This window comes from Lotus japonicus, chromosome 1, assembly GCF_012489685.1.
Source record: "Lotus japonicus ecotype B-129 chromosome 1, LjGifu_v1.2".
Taxonomy (NCBI): Eukaryota; Viridiplantae; Streptophyta; class Magnoliopsida; order Fabales; family Fabaceae; genus Lotus; species Lotus japonicus.
Window position 1 is genome coordinate 94,543,248 of NC_080041.1, and position 22,349 is coordinate 94,565,596.

At 37.2% G+C, this 22,349-nt stretch overlaps 3 protein-coding genes across 7 annotated transcripts; 2 read left to right on the forward strand and 1 right to left on the reverse strand.

Annotated features, from left to right (window-relative positions):
• Positions 1–3,425: 3,425 nt before the first annotated feature.
• LOC130727992 (receptor protein kinase-like protein ZAR1) lies at positions 3,426–8,654 on the forward strand. The gene is made up of 2 exons (XM_057579309.1): positions 3,426–5,481; positions 7,545–8,654. Exons 1-2 carry the CDS (start codon positions 3,963–3,965, stop codon positions 8,171–8,173), a joined length of 2,148 nt encoding a protein of 715 aa, XP_057435292.1. The 5' UTR covers positions 3,426–3,962; the 3' UTR covers positions 8,174–8,654.
• Positions 8,655–11,002: 2,348 nt separating this feature from the next.
• Positions 11,003–18,701, forward strand: LOC130727993 (protein DETOXIFICATION 44, chloroplastic). 5 transcript variants are annotated; one of them, XR_009015508.1, is made up of 13 exons: positions 11,003–11,366; positions 11,437–11,561; positions 11,752–11,910; positions 12,019–12,152; positions 12,883–13,018; positions 13,729–13,825; positions 13,932–14,032; positions 15,157–15,320; positions 15,874–15,945; positions 16,032–16,148; positions 16,803–16,905; positions 16,998–17,093; positions 17,227–17,245. XR_009015508.1 is itself a non-coding variant. In XM_057579310.1 (13 exons), the coding sequence occupies exons 1-13, from the start codon at positions 11,116–11,118 to the stop codon at positions 18,229–18,231; spliced, it is 1,635 nt and encodes a 544-aa protein (XP_057435293.1). In that variant the 5' UTR covers positions 11,006–11,115; the 3' UTR covers positions 18,232–18,701. The 5 variants fall into 5 exon arrangements, 3 of the variants coding, with proteins under 3 accessions (XP_057435293.1, XP_057435294.1, XP_057435295.1); XR_009015507.1 differs by lacking the exon at positions 16,803–16,905 and adding an exon at positions 18,171–18,198 and having other exon boundaries at positions 11,004–11,366; positions 17,222–17,348; XM_057579310.1 differs by lacking the exon at positions 16,803–16,905 and adding an exon at positions 18,171–18,701 and having other exon boundaries at positions 11,006–11,366; positions 17,227–17,348.
• A 1,303-nt stretch (positions 18,702–20,004) lies between these two features.
• Positions 20,005–22,336, reverse strand: LOC130727994 (uncharacterized). Its single transcript, XM_057579313.1, has 2 exons — positions 22,194–22,336; positions 20,005–21,774 (listed from the first exon to the last, which is right to left on the reverse strand). The coding sequence occupies exons 1-2, from the start codon at positions 22,214–22,216 to the stop codon at positions 20,223–20,225; spliced, it is 1,575 nt and encodes a 524-aa protein (XP_057435296.1). The 5' UTR covers positions 22,217–22,336; the 3' UTR covers positions 20,005–20,222.
• Between the last annotated feature and the right edge of the window lie 13 nt (positions 22,337–22,349).

Genomic DNA, 22,349 nt, shown 5'->3' on the forward strand with positions numbered 1-22,349 from the left:
ACCAACTAAATCACTTGACTACAAAGCAAAGCTTTTTATGAATTTATTTTTCTCAAATCGAATCTAATTACTCTTTAATTAGGTGAGAATTTAAGCTATCTTCCTTTGAAATAGGGGAAGATCAATATCATTGGACATGCATAAAGTCCTTTTAACTTTTGTTAGTAAAAATCATTACTTAAAATTATACGTACAAGAAATAATTAAAACACAAATTGCAATATAGTTTAATTCGTGCGGCTTTGTTAGCTTCTAAGTTAAGTTAGTTTTTGCATGATTGAGAAGTGGATGCAATTATCACATATTGTTTATATTCAAATAATAAATAATTACAGCAATAGCTGGGTCTCTATGAAGTACTCAATTGAGTGAACGAACTGTAGTCTGTAAAATTAAAATGTGAGGTGTGCAAACAAGTGTTTAATGAAGGTCGATCTACCGCTGCCATTATGTGTTTCTTTGTTTGTTTGCACCCCTCAATGTGTTTTTGATTTGCACTGAATATTGTGTCATTATGTTTGGGTAGTTTGAACTCACTTTCATCATAATTCAGTTTTGGTATAAAACTCACTTTCACCCAACTTATCAAAATCATCACTGTTATTTTAGCTTTGAGCAGTTGAGGATAATTAATCTTCACAATGTCAACCTAGCTAAAAAGTGTTTTCCATTAGTATTATCCAAACATAATTCTTGATATCAAACTTTGTTTTGAAAAAAAAGTATTCAAACATAAATCACATTACAATTAACTTACTTTGACTTAAACTATGTTTTCCAAACTCACATTTACTCAAACTCTGTTTCGCAAACTAAAATCCAAACACACATATGATTGTGAGAGAGTGGTGTTTGCTTGAAGAAAGGGATATTGAAGCACTATGTCCTAAATTTTGTGAAATGTCATGAGGTCATAATAATGTCGTAGAGATAATCGTCTAATGCATTTACCATTATTAACACTTGTTAAAATAGCATTTTGTAGACACATTTTAGGTACTATGTTCCGTTTCTTCCTCCAGCCCTATTTATAAATCACATTTTGATAGATTTTTTTGTAGAAGCATTTTTTTCCAAATTTAGCCCATCATTTTTTTGTACATCGCGAAAATATATGACACCCTTCAGGTATTGATCCCTACATCTTCCCTTCCTCTATATGAAAGAGATAGTTTGAAAAATTCTTAAATTTGAGAGATAAATTCATCGGTAATTTTAAGAAATTAATAAATATTTTTACAAATTTATTACAAATAACTATTTTTTTAATCCCGGAGAATTAGGTAGAAGTGATTTATAACTGCGGCGGAGTAAGTATTGTGTACATTCATATGATCCTTAAACATAATTATATTTATTAAGAAAACATGTAATGAGGTTAACTAATGTATTTGTTTTTAAAAAGTTTATACAAATTGTCCAATAACCAATTATCTCAAAAGCTTAAGTTGTTGGGTAAATGTCACATGAGTAGTTTTATATTAATATTTCTAACATGCCCTCTCATGCAAGAGAAAACCGTAGAAAATCTACATGCCCACTTCTAATTCACCAAATTGTGCCAATTCCAATTTCAATTTACCAACTACTTGTTTCACGGCTTAATTGGTGTTGTCGATCCAACTCTAGAAACATAAATACTGATATTAATCGCGCGTGCTTTAATTCTTTGTTGTTATAAAAATTGTGGGCGACAATGGTCGAACTCTAGACGGCTTGGTCACAGAGGCTCTGATACCATGTCGACTAACCATTTATCCCAAAAGTTTCAACTGTTGTTGAGTAAGGGTCACATAAATAATTTTATATGGTTATTTCTAACACAATCTTTCAAATATTCCCTTAATTAATGTATAAGATAGTGTTGAAGAGAATTAATTAGTAGTGATAATAGCAATTTTGAATTACAAAAGTTTAATAAATGCAAGGGTATATATGAAAAAGAGCAATAATGTTTTTCCAAAATATAGTAGGAGTCTTATATAAATGGACACCAAAATTTATCTAAAGGTCTTACAATTAGGAACGGATGAAGTATATTTTAATATAAACATAACATGGAAAAAGACTCGAATAGTACATTTTGGTTCCTTACTATAGTGAAAAACACAATAGGTGGAATCTCAAGTGGACACGCGACAATGGACCCGAACAAAGAGGAAATTCTTAGAAGAATAACATGATTCTGAAAGTACCACCAAGATTGAGGGATTGAGGGAGGTATTTGGTTAGGGAATAACAATGGAGAAATGTGTGATGTTTATTAAGAACTTTCTTCTTCACCCTAGTTTACTTTGCCCTTCAGTGTACCTTCCCCTCCATATTTCTTTCTTCTCTGAAGTCGCCTTGTGTCTTCATTTTTAATTTTTGTCTATTGCCATTTCATACTCACTTGGCGGAACTTTAATTGTTGGACCAGTGGACCAGCATTCTACCTGTTGGGTATTAGGGAATAACGTTGTGCCCCCACTAACACCAATTAGTTTTGGCATAGTGGTAAGCACGTGATCCAACACGTAGTATCAAAGCAGGTCGTGTGTTCGAATCCCATAAAAGGCATGTTGTGCTGCGGGGAACTGACAAGTGTTAGGGAATTATTGGGTCGATGGGCTAGCAACCTGCATGCTGGATTGCGTTCGAAATGGGGTGTTGACTGCTGCGTTATAAGGAAATAATGTTGCACGCACATTAACATCAATTGATTTTGGCGCAGTGGTAAGTGCATGATTCAATAATGATACTAAACATATTCCAATTGCATTATATTGTCTAGTATTTTATCTACTTTCTACATGAACCATATCCTTAGACCTTAGTGTTCTCATTAATCTCTAGTGGCAAAGAAAACGAGAACGAAGGAGTTGACTGCTGAACTTGACATAGTTTATGATATCCTCAAACTCCATGACGAACAGGGTAAATAAATCCAAAAACAATTGGACCTTGTTGAAACTCCTTTGTCTTTAGTTCAACGCGCCTTGGACACTATCACCCACTTTGTGGGCCGCCTCTCTACCACTTCGTTGATCAGAAAGTCGAGCTCACCCCCTTAGATACGTTAGGTGCACTTGGATTTTTTTGAAATTTGATAGATCCGACCGTCTCAATTAGTTATTCGGTACTGAGAAATATTTCTTCTATTATAAGACTTCTAATTCACAACGGATCACATCACTCCTAAGCATTTTGACAGCAAGGTTGTTCCCTAATTTCATATGTTTGTTAAGGCAAACAAGATGTTAACATGGACTGATCTTTCCCTGGTTTGACATTGCTTATGAGATATTTAGAGAATTTTGGATGATTCTTCCTATAGTGATCAGATTTTGTTAGATTAGGTAATTGTTCTCGTGTTGAGAGAGGTTATTTTTTAATATTATATATATGTATGTATATTATTCAACCAAACAGCCATAATTTAAAAACAGATAATTTCCAGGTGGATTAGAAACCTAACTTTGTCTTTACACTATTTGAAAGTCCACTAAAAGAGAAACATCAACCCCTACGAAACAAACCACAGTTGAGTTCAGTTAAGCACTATTATCAAACATTATTTCAATATTGGAATAGAAACCCAACAGAATCCTAAATCCATTGATCCCATCTTAAGTTGCACCCAAAGAGAGAAAGATCCTTTTGTTTCTCTGTCTCAATTACCTCTTGCTTCTCTTTCACTTCACTTCACTTCACTCTACTCCTTCTGTTAACTAACAACTCTCTCTCAAACTCTATAGATCTTTTTGGCGGGAATTGGACCCCACAAAATTAAAATCTCATCCTCCCCAACTCTTAGATATCTTTTCTTCCATAAATACAACAACTTCCCCTCTTTCTTAATAATCCTCCTCAACCATTTCCATTCCAACCTCTTTTTCCATTCTCTCCCACAACTGCACCAAACGCACCGTACCATCCATAACAACAAACCACCCAAAACGGTGCCGTATTTCTAATCCTAAATGCACTTCACTCTCTTCATCCTCCTTTTCTTCTTCCACTTCCACCGGACTGTTTCACTTACCTCCGACGGCCTCGCCCTTCTCACTCTAAAATCCGCCGTCGACGGCGTCAGCGCCGCCGCATTCTCCGACTGGAACGATGCCGACGCAAATCCCTGCCGGTGGTCCGGCATCAGCTGCGGCAACATCTCCGGTGACTCTGACCCCCGCGTCGTCGGCGTCGCCCTCGCCGGCAAGGGCCTCCGCGGCTATCTCCCGTCGGAGCTTGGCAACCTCCTCTACCTCCGCCGCCTGAGCCTCCACACCAACGCCTTCCACGGCTCCATCCCCTCCCAGCTCTTCAACGCCGCCGCGCTCCACAGCGTCTTCCTCCACGGTAACAACCTCTCCGGCGAACTTCCACCTTCCGTCTTCGACCTCCCTCACCTCCAGAATCTTGACCTCTCCGACAACTCCCTCTCTGGCAACATCCCAAACTCCCTCTCCAACTGCTCCCAGCTCCAGCGGCTCGTCCTCGCCCGCAACAAATTCTCCGGTGAGATCCCGGCGACTCCCTGGCCGGCGCTGAAGATCCTCGTCCAGCTCGACCTCTCCGGGAACCATCTCAAAGGTCCGATCCCGGACCAAATCGGTGACCTCACCTCCCTCGCCGGAACCCTAAACCTCTCCTTCAACCACCTAACCGGTAAACTCCCAAATTCCCTCGGGAAATTGCCTGTATCCGTGAGCTTCGATCTTCGCAACAACGACCTCGCCGGCGAGATCCCTCAAACGGGGTCGTTTTCGAATCAGGGACCCACCGCATTCCTCAACAACCCGAACCTCTGCGGGTTCCCTCTGCAGAAACCCTGCAGCGGTTCAGCGCCGAGCGAACCGGGCGCGAATCCCGGTGCGTCTCGGCCAACCGGGAAGCGGTCCAGCAAGGGATTGAGCCCTGGCTTGATTATTCTGATTACAGTTGCTGATGCTGCTGTTGTGGCTTTGATTGGGCTTGTAGTGGTTTATATTTATTGGAAGAAGAAGGACAAGTCCAATGGGTGTAGTTGCACTGGAAAAAGCAAGTTTGGTAGTAGTGGTAATGGGGAAGATGAGAAATCAAGGTTGTGTTGTTTTTGTGGGTCTTTGAATGGGTTCAGGAGTGATGATTCTGAAATGGAGGAGGGTGAGAAAGGGGGAGAGGATGAGAGAGTTGAAGGGGAGGGGGGGCATTTGGTGGCAATTGATAAGGGCTTCAACTTTGAGCTTGATGAGCTTTTAAGAGCTTCTGCTTATGTGTTGGGGAAGAGTGGGTTGGGGATTGTGTATAAAGTTGTGCTAGGGAATGGGGTGCCTGTGGCTGTGAGGAGATTAGGGGAGGGTGGGGAACAGAGGTATAAGGAGTTTGCTGCTGAGGTTCAAGCTATTGGGAAAGTGAAACACCCTAACATTGTTAAGTTGAGAGCTTATTATTGGGCTCCTGATGAGAAGCTTTTGATCAGTGATTTCATCTCGAATGGCAATTTGGCCACTGCCCTTAGAGGTCAGTTCTTTCACATTTTGATCCTGTGTTCCTTCCTTCTTTTGGTCAGTGATTTCATTTGTTGCATTTAGTGATAAGTAGTAACCTCTATTTCTACCCTTACTATACATATTAGAGTAGCAGGCTTGGGGGGTAAGGGTGTACACAAACAGAGTGATGACAATTTCCACCAAAAATTTAGTGATGATTAGTAATGAGAGTTGAATAGGAGTGATTGCAAAATATTAATCATGACAGCTAATGTTAACAGGAAATAACGTGCATCTCTGGTTATATAAATAGAAACATTTTAGGAGGATGTTATCAATTAGTACAAGAAGAAAATTGTCTAGAGTAGTTCTTCTGTCTGATTTTATGTTTTGTTTGTTTGATAATTTGATTGGTTCTTGTCCTTTTTACTTTTATAATTCAGCCCAGAAAACGAAAACAATTGTTGTGCTATCTAGAAAGGATGGGTTACCAGTTATACTAAATTTAATATTCATTTTAAAATAGTTGATAGCAAAAATTGGTTTTGTAGTCCTGTCTTTTTCAATTGTTTCTATTTTTGAATATGATTGTCGTTTCCGTTATTGATTTGTGGGACAATGGGACCGCCAACATGGTTGGTTAAATGGCGTAAATGTGCAATATTCAATGGAGTATGTTTTTAAAATTAATTTGAGGGTTGAGTGTTGCTTGCTAGGTGAGCACTTATTAGCTGCTTATTTATTATTGGTAAAAGCATTGGATCAAGAAAATGTTTGGTGAGACAACAATGCTAATATAAATGAGCGTCCTTTGGGTACTTCAGACGAGAAAAACAGGACATTCACCATGTGTGTGGGAAACGAGATGGCAGTGGTTCTCATGTTTGGGACCATGATCTTCTAGATCTCTCATTCTCAGCACATGGGGTCACTAACCAAACCTAAATTTTAGGTGGAAATATTGCAGTTTCACACATCATTGTAGTGTCCGTTTGACTTTTATAAATGTACTCCATGTATTTTTTAATAAGGGCAAAGGACAAACATCATGCTATAGAGTTCCCGCAATGCGCATGAGATCTAAGGAGGGGCCGGACCACTTTATGGATCTAATGTAGGTAGCTTTACCTTGCATTTTTGCAAGAGACTGATTTTATGTCTCGAATATGTGACTGCAAAGTCATATGGCAGCAACCTTATCGTTGTGCCGAGACTTTTCCTCATGTATTTTATGTAAGAGTGAAAATCTTAGATGAAAATGTGAATATATTTTTAAGAGATAATGTTTTTTTATATCATTGTATGGTTAAAATTTCTCATTACTCAGCCTGTATTCATCCTCTATAGTATATTAGAAGTTGTTTTGGATATCCTCCTTTATATGTGTATTTTCAGGTCACTATAATGGTATCTTTTAAAGTAGCTTTGTATAAAGTGTGTTGTGTTTGTAGGCTAAAAAACAGCTTTCAAGTTTGAGCCGCTTTTGTGACTTTATTTCTTTCAGCTAAAGCTAAAAACTTCCTGGTTTTTGTTATTTTTAGTTGAACTTCCTACTTCTTAAACTGCTGGTGAAAAAAATTGCTTTTCCCTTTTCCATTATTTATCCTTTTCGCTAAACTTTCTTGCTTCTGAAGCAGTACCAGCTCCACAATCTCTTGATCAAGCCTGGGCCCTACTATAACTGTTTTCCTACCTTCCTTGCTTCTCTTGCTTTTATGTTTGACTATTGTGATGTGTTAATGTGGGATTATTATAATTTTGTATTTGAAATTATTTATATAATATTTTAAATTGTTATATTTGGCTTTATTAATTTCAAGGACATATCATATATCATCAAATTGTATAATTTTGTTTGTGTAAAGTATGAAGTGCATAAATCTGTAATTGCAAGTAAAGCAACTCAATCATATAAATTTATTTGATGTGAGGGTTGTGACGGTGGATGACCTGTAAGTACCTCTATAAGTGACCTATGATCCCGGAGGCATGCCCCTGGCCCGCGGTGGTGGCCAGAGGTGAAACCCGGCAAACTTATTCTATTCATCAAAAAAAGGTTGCATAGTTCATATTTAATCCCAATCGCTTATGCAGGGAGAAATGGCCAACCATCTCCAAATCTTTCATGGTCAACCAGGCTGAGAATAGCCAAAGGAACAGCAAGGGGTTTGGCATACCTCCATGAATGCAGTCCAAGAAAATTTGTTCATGGCGACATCAAACCCTCCAATATCCTGCTTGACACAGACTTCCAACCCCATCTTTCCGATTTCGGTCTCAACCGGCTGATCAGCATCACCGGAAATAACCCCTCCTCAGGCGGCTTCATGGGCGCAGCTCTTCCTTACATAAAGTCCTCACAAACAGAGCGAACTAACAACTACAAAGCCCCTGAAGCTCGAGTCCCGGGCTGCAGACCCACCCAGAAATGGGATGTGTATTCATTTGGAGTTGTATTGCTCGAATTGCTCACTGGGAAGTCCCCGGATTCTTCTCCCGCAGCATCGACTTCCATGGAAGTCCCTGACTTGGTGAGGTGGGTAAGGAAAGGGTTTGAGCTAGAAAGCCCTTTGTCTGAAATGGTTGATCCATCGCTTCTCCAAGAAGTTCATGCCAAGAAAGAGGTACTAGCTGTGTTTCACGTAGCAATGTCATGCACAGAAGGAGACCCTGAGGTTCGTCCTAAAATGAAAGCTGTCTCTGAAAATCTTGAAAGAATTTGAACATGGTATTCTAATTTATACCAGCTGATCAAGGAATAAGCCTGAGGCTGGAATTTCTGTGATGCACGCAATGAAAGATGCATCTCAGTCCCATGATGCATTTCTGTGGTAGCATTCAGAAGATTTTCTTGTAGGGGTATCAAGGTGGTGTTGCAAATATTTCCTTCCATCTTGGACTAGGCCCTTAACTTCTGATTTGAAGTCAAAGCAATTTTTTGACAGCCGTTCTCACCTCAATTTTATACTCTTGGGTAAAGATGAAGAAAGTTAATGTTACATTTTGTTCTGATCTCATCATCCCACAAAATCTTATTACAATAATTTGATTAATTTCACATTATCTTGTGCTATTACTTGGGTTGGCAAATCCAGATGTAATCTAGTGTATATTTTTTTATTTTTTTATTTCACTTTATTATGAATGGCAAGTTGGCAACTCATTGACTATTGAGCCAGAAAAGGAACATGTTACTTGTATTAATGGGGTCTCTGGATGATTTTTGTAGGGGTTGTTTAAATCACCACCCCTATCTCAAACCCCACCACCCGATCAGAGTAATTTCCTACAATAACCTCGTTTAAATTATTTTCTAGAAATTAAAATCTAGAACACATTCACTTTTATGTACCAGAAATAAGAATCAGGTCGTTTAAATCTCAAAATAGCTTCGAACACCTAATCTCTTGTACACATTTTATGTTTTATACTTCCTTCGTTTCTTAATATAAGAACCAAACAATTACTTCACACCATTTAAGAATTTAGTATATTTAGGTAATTTCATTAAATTTACTCTCAATTTCTATCAACTTTCCAAAGTTACCTTCCACTCGTTATTCTTAATTTTTAAGCATCATTAATGCTATAGAAAGCGGAAAAAGAGAGAAATTCAATTAAATAAGGGCATATTCTCCAAAAATAATTAATGCTCCACATACTCCAAATTGTTTCTTATGAAAATGGCTAATGTGCACCTCTCATTCAGTTTTTATAAAAAAGAACGGAGAGAGTACTTCATAAACTGAAGTCTCTGGAATTGTAGGTAAATAACTAGTGAGAGTTCTAAATTTTGGTTTTCAAATTTAATTAGCAAATTTTAGAATATAGTATAATGTTTTGGTGTTACTGATAACAGTTAGAAAATGGTTGTGTCTATAAGGGATGAACCAATATAAATGAAAGTAAGTTAGGTGTTGCCGAGTTGAGCAGGCCAGTTGATAGGTAAAGATTTGCTCGCAAAGAGATTTTTGAACAAGTAACCAAACCTACATTTAGAGAGGAAAATATTTCCAAGGTGTTTACTTATAGTCTAAGGTTTAACAAATTGAAAATCAAACCATTTCTTATTAATTGGAGTAGTTTTTATTGGGAGGACTAGTTGATACTCAAAAAGACCATGTCTTCAACCTCACTAGGAGACACACATCATACCATGATGTTGAGTAGAAGCGTGAAGCTAGGATGTGAATTAGTGGTTAACGAGCCTTGTAACCATTGTAGTTAGTGGAAACCGCTCTATAAATAGGGGTTATGGTTATTTGTAACAACACAATTCAAACCATCAAATTGAAATACAAGTTTCTTGTACTTGACCTTCCACTTTGTTAGTTATGTTTATTTCCTGACTTTTACGTATCTTTCACCCATTCAGCCATTCAATTTAAGCTTTTATCATAATTTATTCAATCGTTTATGTATCGTTTTTCTTCTTACCTTAGTAAGTTTTTGTTTCGGCCCAAAGGCCCTACAACATCACAACTGACCCGATAGACTTACACATAAGCAATAACGACTATCTGGATGACTTAGTGATGTGAAAATAGTGGGACACTTTGAAGATTGAAGAAAAGTGACCGAGAAGTTCTTAAAAGAAAAATATAAAATTCTAATGTGCTTTGAACTTCTTGGTCCTTTTCCTTCAATCTTCAAGTACCATCTTATGTTCACAACGTCGCTTAGTAAAGAAACATCACGTCCAATTAGTGTCCGAGCGGGTACTCCACAATCGAGATACAACACCGAAGCAAGATGGCCCAGAACCAACCTTGCGGTCAGAAGCACCTTCGTAAAGGCTTCTTGCAGACTTGAAGAGGAAATAACAACGTACTCGAGCCTATAAATACATGTGTGATCGTTCATTTACTTAACAGACTATTCATTCTTATAATCTTTGAATTCTCATAAGACTTTGAGATTCTCTCCTTACTCTCTCACTAGAACTCAGAATGTCTTTTGCAGGTACCCCCTCATGTCGTGGTCTAGCAACTCCATCGTGCACTTCAGACTATTCTTGACCGTGCTCTACTGCAGAGATTGAGGAGATTCTCCAAGTCTTACTCCGTGAAGAATAGAAACATTCTTGGACGATGTCGAAGGTTGCTTGCTAACATGGTTGCAATTCTGAATACGATTCCTTGGAATGTCCCTTGTCTCTCAACAAGGTGCTTCTTCCAGTAAAGCTGATGTTGAGGAAGAAGTTTGGAAATAGAAACGCCTGTGAAGGATCCCTCCACCACTGATCTCATACCCAACACCACGATGGTACAATTCCTCCTTTTCATTTCACTTAAAATGTTGCCCGAGCAACTTTGAAAATGAATGTTATTTTTAGAAAATGAAAAATAAAAAAGTTATGTTTCTAAAAATTAAATAGTACTATTTCCTAGGAGAATAATGAATACTTCTAAGTTCTAAGACACACAATTCCCAACAACAACAAAAAACATACGTGGTGAATTACTAACCAGCAATAGGTTACAGCCAAAACATTGATTATTGAGCCACCATCATAGATATTTATTGTCAGTTTTTCCCTGACCAAATAAAACACATACTTAAGTTATATCCGTTAGTTTCAAAAAACAAATAAAAATTGCAGATATGGCTATGCTTTCTCTTCGTTTACCACTCTGATTCTAATGCTCCAAACTGTGAACTGTGAATGGCGTCTTCTCTCTCCACCTGTTTTCTTTGTACACACTCTTTCAAATTGAAATCTCTTCCAACAAACAAATCTTCATCACTGACCACAAAGCCTCCTTGCTTCACTCTTCCTCGTGTTCGATTTTCACCTAAAGCGTATAAACACGATGAGAGTGCCAGCACCACTGATTCTGTTGAAACTCCACCCCTCCAACAATCTTCACCTAAACCGCCTCAGAATCCCTTCTCTTCTCTGCTTCATCCTCTCAGGTATTCTTTGTTTTCCGTTATGATATTTTGTTAAATTTTGATTATGATTTATTGGTTTTTATTTGGGTAGAAATGGGTGGCTTAAATATGATGAACTTTGGATGGAGATACTATCCATTGCCCTGCCTGCTGCTGTGGCCTTGGCAGCTGACCCGATTGCCTCATTGATCGACACAGCATTTGTTGGCCATATAGGTATTTCTCTGGAAATAAATTATATGATTTGAGTTTTAATTTCATTTGAAAAAATGGAATGGAATTTTTTAGTTAGTTGGATGGATGTAGCTTTTTATTCTGGTTGAAAGGATATGCTTTTTTCTCTGGTTCTGTTTGATTTGACTTATATTGATCAAGAATTATCCCTTAATCAGATTTCCCTATGCAGGGGCAGTTGAATTAGCTGCAGTTGGGGTTTCAACTTCTGTGTTTAATCTAGTCTCAAAAGTGTTCAATGTTCCTTTGCTTAATATTACTACGTCCTTTGTTGCGGAGGAGCAGGCTCTGATTAGCAAGGAGGAAGATATCAGTGGTACTGGTGAAAATGGTGATTTTTTAACAGAATATATATATTTATATCAGTTTTAGTAGGATATCTACTTGTTCAGATGTATCTACTGAAAATTTTAGTCTGATGTGGGTTTTAATTTCTCAGGCAAGTCCCAAAATAAAAAGCTTCTTGCTTCAGTATCAACTTCTTTAGCACTTGCAGCAACTCTTGGAATTGCTGAAACTGTGGCGCTTTCCCTTGGATCTGGCATCATTATGAATATCATGGGTATACCTGCTGTATGTCTAAATTGGCTGATTATTCATCTATCTATCACCTCATATTGTCATTATGTTCATGTTCTAATTTCTTCTGAGTCCGCAATGCGCTGGGCAAGACAACCTTTAGCTATCTTGAATAATGTGTAGATGTCTTCACCGAAGTCTTGTCTCCATTGTGGTTTTCACACTCAGAGACAAGCTCAAGCCTCAAGGTGGCTGACAAGTTCTTCCTTACTCACCCTCCCTTGAACTTGCAGGGAGCTGTTAGTATACTGTTAGAATCAGTTTCGAATGTAGACTATTATCATAGTTCTATTGTACTTGCTAGAAATATAATATAAAACCATTCATGTGGCCTTTACCCAACAGCTTAAGCTTTTGAGATAATTGGTTCTTTGACAGTATTGTAGCACTGCACTCTGGTTGAAAACTATTATCGTAGGTCTACTGTCTTTTATCAACCTATATTGTCCAGTTATCAGGGCTGAGGGTTGCTCTACCCTTTATAAACACTTAATTGGTCATATCTCTAGTCAATGTAGAACTTCTCAACAGAAACAAAGTTTGTATAACCTGGAATTTTGTTGCTTATTTGTTAGTTTGAGCAGTCATGAAAACAGGAAAATAGAAAAAGCATTTTTTTTTCTCTTTGGGCATTTGATTTTATATACTTGAAATTTAGTTTCATATTCTTAGACTGAGAATGAATTTTGTATCCATCATTAGTTATATTTTTTATGCTTTACAGGATTCTCTAATGCGTGGACCTGCCCAGCAATTCCTTACACTGAGGGCCTTTGGTGCTCCAGCAATTGTGATTGCATTAGCCGTACAAGGCACTTTCCGAGGATTTATGGATACAAAGACACCTCTATACGCTGTTGGCAAGTATTGCAGCAGCTTACTCATTTTACTTTAAATGTTATGTACAATTGAAATTAGGAATTTCTTTCTGGGAGTCTTCTCGCAAGAACACTCACAAATTCTAATCAGAAGCAATCTAAAGTTCGAAATATATAATGGCTCAGAGCCTAGAAATAGTTCAATTTTTACAAGAAATGAACACTTAAACATACCTTTGTAAATCAAGAAAAATATGTAGTTTTACATAATGTGAAAACTTGAATTGCAATAATCTGAATGTTCCCTTTAACTTCTGTTTTTATTTTATGGAAAGAACCAAAGTTTTGACGTCGCTGACAACATGATCATTTAAACAATAATTCTTGTTACAGGTCTTTGGTGTTCTATATTAAATGCAGGCTCAACATAATGTTACAAGATAGAATATTAGATGAATTTGAAAACCATTTCACATTTTTATTCATTTTACCTTTTCATTTACTGAAGAGCAAGCAGATCCTCTACCAGTTTCTGTGACTTTTTGCTTTCTAATTTTTATTTTAAATCCATGATTGTCTTATCTAAATTCTCACCGCACTTCAGTTCCATGGTCTGTCAGTTTCTTGTTTTTACATGTTAATACTCTGCAAAAATGTTCTGTGCAGCCCTGCTAGTGTTGATAATGGAGAAATAGGAGTTCATGTGATTTGCTAGATGTATAAATAACAAAAGGCTTTTCTTGTAATCTCAGGTGCTGGAAACTTTCTTAATGTCATATTAGATCCAATACTAATATTTCTTCTTGGTCTTGGTGTTGGCGGTGCTGCAATTGCTACAGTGATCTCTGAGTATGTCAGTGATGTGGTAAACTTAGAATTATATGTGCATTTTGCACATGTTCCGTAATTCACGTGATCTTCTGCTTTTAACAGTGTTTCTCTTTTTGTTCACCAGATATTTAATAGCTTTCATTCTTCTATGGAAATTGAGTGACCAAGTGCTGCTAATCCCATTTGACTTCGATGGGAGAAAATTATTCAGCTATCTGAAATCTGGTACCTGTTTTTCAATTTAGTTGAATTATTCCTTTGCTGTCCTTACTCCTTCCCCTTAAAGAAACATTAATACTGTAATTGAAGTTACGAGTTTCTGCTACATCATCTGTGCATGTTTGTGGATAGCTTATTTAACTCAATGAATATCTCAACAATGCCTTATCTTTAGTACCACTCAACTAAATGTGAGTTGTGCATGACATGAATTTTTTGTTTTTGATGATTTTATGTTTAATCAATATTGAAGATATCAATGAGTTTTTACGTTGGCTGCCGAGACCTAGCACAACCCTCCTCCTTTACCCGGGCTTGGGACATAGACCTGCTATACCCTATGTTAGTGATAATAATTATGTGAAGAGTTAGGGTTAGACGTAGAGGTCTATGGGCCAGGCCCATATGTACTTTAAGTTCGTACTTTGTACTACACGTTGTACTACTCTTGACCTAGTATTATATATATGAGGGAGGCTGCACCTTGCAGTGTGTCCCATTACAATATCTCTTTCTCTCTCTGTCTTTTCTCTTTTTACATGGTATCAGAGCCTCTATGACTAAGTGGTCTAGAGTTCGATCCTTGTCGCCCCCCCCCCCCCATTATTCTAATTAAAAGTTGAATTTCAGCACATGGTAGGTGGGCTTGTGCATTGTCCACGCTTCAAGCCCAAGTGGCTTTTTCTTCCTTAGACCTATTATTGAATAGAATCTATTTTCAAAGTATACTACAAATCATCACCTCTTAAAGGTGAAGTTTATGACATTTGTACTTTTCAAGGACTTGGGTTTATTCTAATATAATCGAGGTTTAAAATTGTGGTCTCCAATTGCAATTGCAACCACAACTGAGATTTTATAGGTTCTGCAATTGCATCATTACTGCAATTGTGGCCGCATGAGTCATATTTATATGCAATGTTTCATAATATCAAGGATTGTAACGTGATTGCAACAACAATATAAACCTCCTATCTGATAGTGTATGGTTTTGTGTATTTAGTAATGAAATGATTTTCATTGCTTTAAAAGTATTGTTTTATTAACTACTACTATGACTTGACTGAAGAAATGATGTGAGTTAAGGAGCAATGTGGATTAATTTTAAATTTAAACTATTGCTTTTGCAGGGGGTTTTCTTCTTGGCAGGACTTTGGCTGTGTTTATAACTATGACACTGACAACATCTATCGCAGCTAAGCTGGGGCCCATACCTATGGCAGGTCATCAAATTTGCATGCAAGTTTGGTTGTCTATATCTTTGCTCACTGATGCCTTGGCACTTGCTGGTCAGGTTAGATAATACTATTGCAATGAACTTTAACACGCCATTTTAATCAGATATATACCAAAATTCCACCAGATGCCCAAACATATCTCATAAGAAACTTGGCTTGTCCAGTTTCCAAATCACATGAATTCAGAAGAACAAAATTGTATAAAATGCATTATGGTCCACATTTGCGGGCTTTCCCTGCCTAGGAAATCAATAAAATAGGGTACCTACAAGTTTCAAAACTTTTTTCCAAGTAAAAGAAATCAAACTTCTGTTGAATTACTGTCCCATATTGCATGATAAGGTGAGTCCATTTCAGGGAGATACTGAAACGACATGAGTAAGAATTCCAATATTTCTACCATATCCCTTAACACAGTTGAAGAATATGTGATGAAACAAGTGGTTGTGTATCATATAGTCTCAAATGATAAAGATGACACAATTTCTACCATTAGTGGAATTCTTATTACTTGAAGATCTAACAGTAACAAACTGTTTGAAGATTATTAGTGATTTGTTTGGCTGGAAATTACCTTGTCATGTTGTTATAGTGACATTTATTTTACAGGCTCTTCTTGCCGGTAGTTACTCCCTGGGAAATTATGCGCAAGCACGCCTCATTATATACAGAGTGATACAGGTTACTGGTTATCACCATAAACTGCCACCCTTCTTCCTTCATTACATTAAAACATACTGATCCCGAATTCTTTTATCCTCAAACAGATTGGTCTGGGAGTTGGAATCACTTTGTCTATAATCTTGTTCTTTGGGTTTGGAGCATTTACTAGTTTATTTACCACAGATTCAGAAGTTCTGGATGTTGCTCGGTCAGGTCTATTGGTAAGGAAGCACAATTGTTTGCAGATAATTACCTTTTTACCATTTTGTTAGCCTTCATGTCATTCCCTTGTTGACGAGGATTGACTTTGAAAATTAAGCAATCACCCTGCCCAAAGTCAAAATTGAAATGCTTATGATTGAAAACATTGTCATAGTGTATTTAGTATTTACTAGGGAACAGGGGCGTATCCAGGATTTTCCTGTTGGGGGGCCGAAATAAAATACTAGAATTTTTTTTTACCAATGAATAGTATTTCCTCAAAAAATGACATATAGTCGGCACGATTTTTGAAATTCTTGGGGGGGTCGCCCCTGCTAGTGCCAGCCCCCCGCTGGATACGCCCCTGTACGGAAGGAGTTGGTCCAAGAAGGTAGAACAGGGAAATCATCTTTTGCTCATGTCATGACAAATTGAGTATCATGATTAATTATCTTGTAAAGTGACTTGGTTGCGATGACTTTATGAACTGTTTTATTTTTTGAGAAAGTATTAATTGACAATATTGATCAATGTAATTGATTGTTGCATGGCTACAAGCCTACAAGTTTAAGTAAATGTCATTTGGGTGTATTTCTATATTTAAATCATTTTTAGATTTAGACTTTTCTTTCTCTTCTAAGTTCTATGGTTGACTCATATCTTGGCTGCTGAAGACTTTTTGGGTAGATTGAAAGCTAATGTTTTCAGACAGCATCAGAATGTATGTGCTTGAACGTTGTTTTACCCATGCTATAACCCTTTGTGGGACTAATTAATGTTAGTTACATGCACTTCTATTCTCCATTCTGTTTTGTGTGCTTGTATAAATAGTGATGTTTGAAATATCTGAAATTTACTCACATGTGCAGTTTGTTGCTGGATCTCAACCAGTAAACGCTTTGGCATTTGTTATTGATGGGATTTATTATGGGGTATCAGACTTTGAATATGCTGCTTACTCGATGGTAATTATCTAGTGCAATAATTAAAAGATTCTTAAAACATTTCATTATTTTTTCTCTTAACTCATTTCCCTTTGTCCTCCCCGGCCTGCACCATCCCTCTTTGTCCTTTGTTCATGGCTTCTGTTAAGGTTAGGTGCTAGCTGGACTATTTTCTTCAATTTTTCTGCTGGTGGTTGGTCCAATATTTGGACTTCCTGGAGTTTGGGCAGGATTGTTTATCTTCATGACTTTGCGTGTTCTAGCTGGAGTTTCAAGGTAAAGTGTCTCATTCATTTTGATGGTGATAGTTGGGAAACTTTGCATTGTTGGCTAACCTGATGTACTATTCATATCAAAACTTAGCTCAATTAACAGTGGCAGAATAGATTTATTGGTTGAATGTGATTCACTGATTTGGCAATCATTAGTTTTTCTAGGGCTTGTTTGATTACTCTTTTCTAAAACAGTTTTCATTTTCTAAAACCAGAAGAAGAAGAAAAATAGTCGCTAGGTATGAACAGAAAAGGGTTTAGGGTTTTTATGAACTGTTCTTAAAAACAGTTCTTGTTTTCAGTTTCTAAAACCGAAATCCCAAAACATCTCAAAGATGTTTATGTTCTCATTTTTAGTTTTCAAGTCACAGGTCTTCCAGATTTGAAAAACATATCGCTAAAGTAGTTTTTTTCTTTTCTTCTTCTAGAAAACAGGTTTTAAAAATTGTTTCTAAACATAGTTTTCAAATTTAGAAAATTGAGAAGGGAATCAAACTAGCCCTTATTCGCTCTTTAACTCCTCTATGTGGGGGAGGGGGGAAATGGGTTGGGTAGGATAGTTTTTGGAAAACATGAGATGTTTACAATGCATAAGGAGAGTGAGAGAGAGAGAGAGAGAGAGAGATTGAATCTAAGAAATATGTAACAGTATTATTCACATTCTGTTATGAGTAGAAGCCTTGTACACTATTTATTTAGACTTGTAGTGAATCTAACATTGCAGAGTTGGTTACAGTAGTAACTAACCTGAACCAGTGCCGTGTAGCAAAAACACGCACTCTAACTAGACTAAGACTTATAATATTTGCATTTTCCTATTTTTAAGGTTAAGCAGCAAACGCGGTCCATGGAATGTCATCTGGTATAAAGATGGACCACAAGATTGACTAACATGCATTTAAGACCACCCATTTAGAATCAAGAAGCTCCAACTTTCACTGATCAGGCCAAAATGGTGTTGTGAGGATGCTCAAGACACGATTCTCAACTCTCAGGAGCTCTAATAAGCAGAAACTAAAGCTATGCGCCCTCTCCCGGTTCTCAAATCCACTCCAAAAGAATACAGGACCGTAGTAAATTATTAGAATGTTGCAGTAATTGCTACTGCAAACCAATTTCCAAAATCTTGCTGGTACAAGTAGAGTTTGAAAGGCCAAAAGAATCACAGGGAAGAAGAAAAATTATTGAATGACCAGCCTGTAGTGTAGAAGTCAAGTCTTCTGGCTTCTGTTGTAAATTTGTGCTTATCATTAAGGGAGCCGCATCAGATTGGCGTTGGCTCCATTTTAACTTTCCAATGATGTTATTCTCATTCTGTACATATTCCACAAATGATTGATGTTATGTTTGCACTCAATATTTACTCACACCAAGAGTGAGAAAGAAAAAAAAACAGAGAGAGAAATGTCAGTTACGATGGATGATGTGATAGTAAAAGGAAACTGATAAGGAAAAAGAAGAACTGAACTTGAGATCGAAGAGAAACAGTAATGTGAATGTATCAAAGTCGTTGCACAGAGTAAATATTGAGAGAAACCTTATTGTCGTCACTCCAATATATATATATATATATATATATATATATATATATATATATTTGTTACGTCAGAAAACTCACTCCTATATTTTTTTTGGCACATGGGAAAGAAATTGCACCCGCCAGGAATCGATCCTGGACCTCCCCTACCCAACTCATATGTTCCCCAGCTCCTACCACTTGTGTTATACTACGGGGACAAATTCACTCCTATATTAATTTACATAAAACATAAAGTATTAATAATCATAATAAAAGCAAATAATAACCTTAATATCTTTTTGATGGAATTATAAAAATCACATGTTAATTGCACTTTGTATGTAACTTGTTTCCTAACCTAGTAAACCTACATCCACGGTAAAGAAAAATACATATCAAAGATCAACTAATTTAGTGAAACACTTTTGATGAATAATATAATCATGTTATATAATGTTATTATTCAATAAAAAAAAAGTGTCTTGTTCCTAATATTTAAATTGTCCTTTTCAAAAATAAAATAAAAAAGTACTGGTAGCGTGAATTGAATCCTCATTTTTTTTCTCACACATTGCTATCAAATCCGTCCATCAATGTTTTATCTAATTGCTGACTGAAAATGATTAAGACATAAACTAAGTTTTAAGTGGCATGGAAATAGCAACTTTGATCAAAGTCCAAATGAGAGTGAAATACCGTTGACTCCATACCACCCTCAAAGGCTCAAACACCCATCATCGTCAATTAGGTGGACTTAAACTTCAATCAAACTTGGATTAAAAAATGCAAGTAACAAAACCCACAGCCATAAAACTAATTCTTAACCTCCGGTCAGCGCACTAAGTAGTATGGGCATGAGTTTATTCATTCACAAGAGTTGGGATTCGAACACCAAACGACTTGCTTAAGGACGAAGTGTTTATCTCTCAAGGCTCTGATATCACATTAAATTTGTATGTCTCTCCCAACAAATTCTTCTCATACACACCATCCGTCGAACTTTCAACTAAATACTTAAGGAGTTCAGCTATCTACTAACATTGTTCAGTTTTCATTCTACTAACTTTACTAACTGTGTTGGGCTTTGTTATAGCAGCAATAACTAAATTAGGCCGTTTCTTTCAAATGCTAAGGAAAGGCATATCATAATTCATCAACTTGGACATTAGTGCAGATTCTTAGAATAGAATATATGTAGTAATTGAGACATGGATAAGAGAATGGAAACATGGCCTTATTGGATCACTAAGGTTGGGAAAAAAACAGCAATAACCCCACCATAGTGAAAAAACAGAAAAGATCCTATATGTGAACAACCCACCTAGGTGAAAAACAGAACAGTGTAAACTTCTAGGAACTCTAAGATCCTAGATGTGAAAAACACACATCTAGTAACTTCTTCTCCTCCAATAAGCCAAAATCATAATCAGGACTTAAGAAACTATAATCATAACTCACTTCCATGTCTGCAAACTGCTTATTATTCCAATGTTCACCCAATTTCTGAAGATGTTGAGAAAAATCACACAGCTTCTTACCCTGCCCGGAACTAAATCCGGGCAGTGCATTTCCATAATTTCCTTTCTCTTGCAACCTTGAGATTCGACGAGTATTGGTGCTCAAATCCTCAGCTTGAGACATTCTCTCATTTAATCCAACAGTGCCACCACCACCAAACAGATGAATTCTCTGCAGGGAATGATTGGAATCTTCTACAATTGGTGTCTCATTCTTGAAACCAATAGAATGGACTCTCATCTTGCACTCCAAACCCTTAAGCCCGGTCTTCATCTCATCAAAATTTTCATTTATACATGGCTCATTTTGTGACTGAACACTTATCTTTGAGTTATTGCTGCTGCAACAAAGTTCCAGGATTTCAGAAATCACTTCCTTCCAGTGTTTCTTCGCAATCGGCTCGCGTTGGATGCTGTTAAAATGCTCAGAATTTGGTCTTAGATCTCTCTCTGGCAGCATATTATGCAGGTGGTGGTAATTGCAGCTCAACTCAAGGGAATTCAAAGGCTCCACTGATTCTCCTTTGGTTCCTTCACTCTTCACCAGAATCTCATGTTCAGTAGCATCACATGATCTATAACCAGCTCTTGAATTCATGGCTACAACCACAGGCCCCTCCTGCAAATTTTTCCAGACATAGTTATTCAAATTCACCTCTGATTCCTTCTTTTTTCCATCATTATCTCTAGAAATTTCATACTTAGCATTCTTGAGAGACCCTTGCTGAGTTATACTCTTACAGTTCTCATTTGTTCGACATTGGAAATCATCATTCGTCACTTCCTTCGAGTCCTCAACCGAGTCATCAAACACACAAGCTTCAGAAGGAACCATTCTCTCAGCACTTTCATCAAACACTCCAACAGCAGAAAATCTGAGTTTTTCTCCACTTGACTGATGAAGATTCCCCTCCAATTCCACAGCTTTTGCAAGATCACCACCACCACTCAAAGTGTCTGAAGAGCCACTTGGTGATGATGATCCATTAGGCCTTGACTCCGGAAAATTCAACCGGGCACAAGGGCCATACATGGCCTTAGCTGCTTCATCATAAGCAAGAGCAGCTTCATGAGCTGTAGAGAAAGTACCAAGCCAGAGCCGATTCGCCTTCTCACCTGCATGTTTCCCGTTGATCGGTTCGCGAATCTCAGCAACCCACTTCCCCCAAATCCTCTGCCTCACGCCCCTGAACTTGCAATCAGAGTTCTGAGGCCCGCCTTTACCTCTCATGCACCCCTTTCTCGAGCCCTTCGCGGGAACTTTGTGAATCTTTTCCACCCCATCCTCTCCAACACCAAGCTCTTGCTGCTTGTTGTACTTCTTCCACTTCTCAAGTGTGTCTTCCACTGAATCAACTCTTCCACCAACGCGCCTCTTGCGTGATCTCCTATCTCTGCAGCAATTCCAATCAAGAAAAATTAACAAATAAATTTTTACCAACTTCCCTAACAAATCATTAGCAAAAATGTATCCTTATAACAAAAGCTTATACAGAAACCAGAAATTCATCACTATTTAGCAAGTTAATTACTTGTTTGTTATGGTTTGTTACAATTTCTGATGAACAAAGCTCTATCAGTAACTAATCAAAGCACTATTCAATAGAATTGTAACAAAACATAACAAACAAATAACTTGCTATACACCAATAATAACAAGGATCAAAAAACTGGTGCAATAAAAAAATAAATAAATTAAAAACAAGATACAATTTGGCTTAAATGAAAGAGAAGCTTATAAATTGAACATAACTAAGGCATGGAGCTATAAATAATAAATAGGTTGAGATGAATTGAGGAAAGAGTAACTAACCCAGAAATAATATCAGTCTTCATGCGCTTTTGATACTATAGAAGTATGTAGTTGGGATGATTCACCTTTGTTATGAAGTTAAGGTTTTAGAGAGGTTTTGGAACTTGAATAGGAACATGTATATGTACGATAATTGTAAACATGAATGTTGATGTT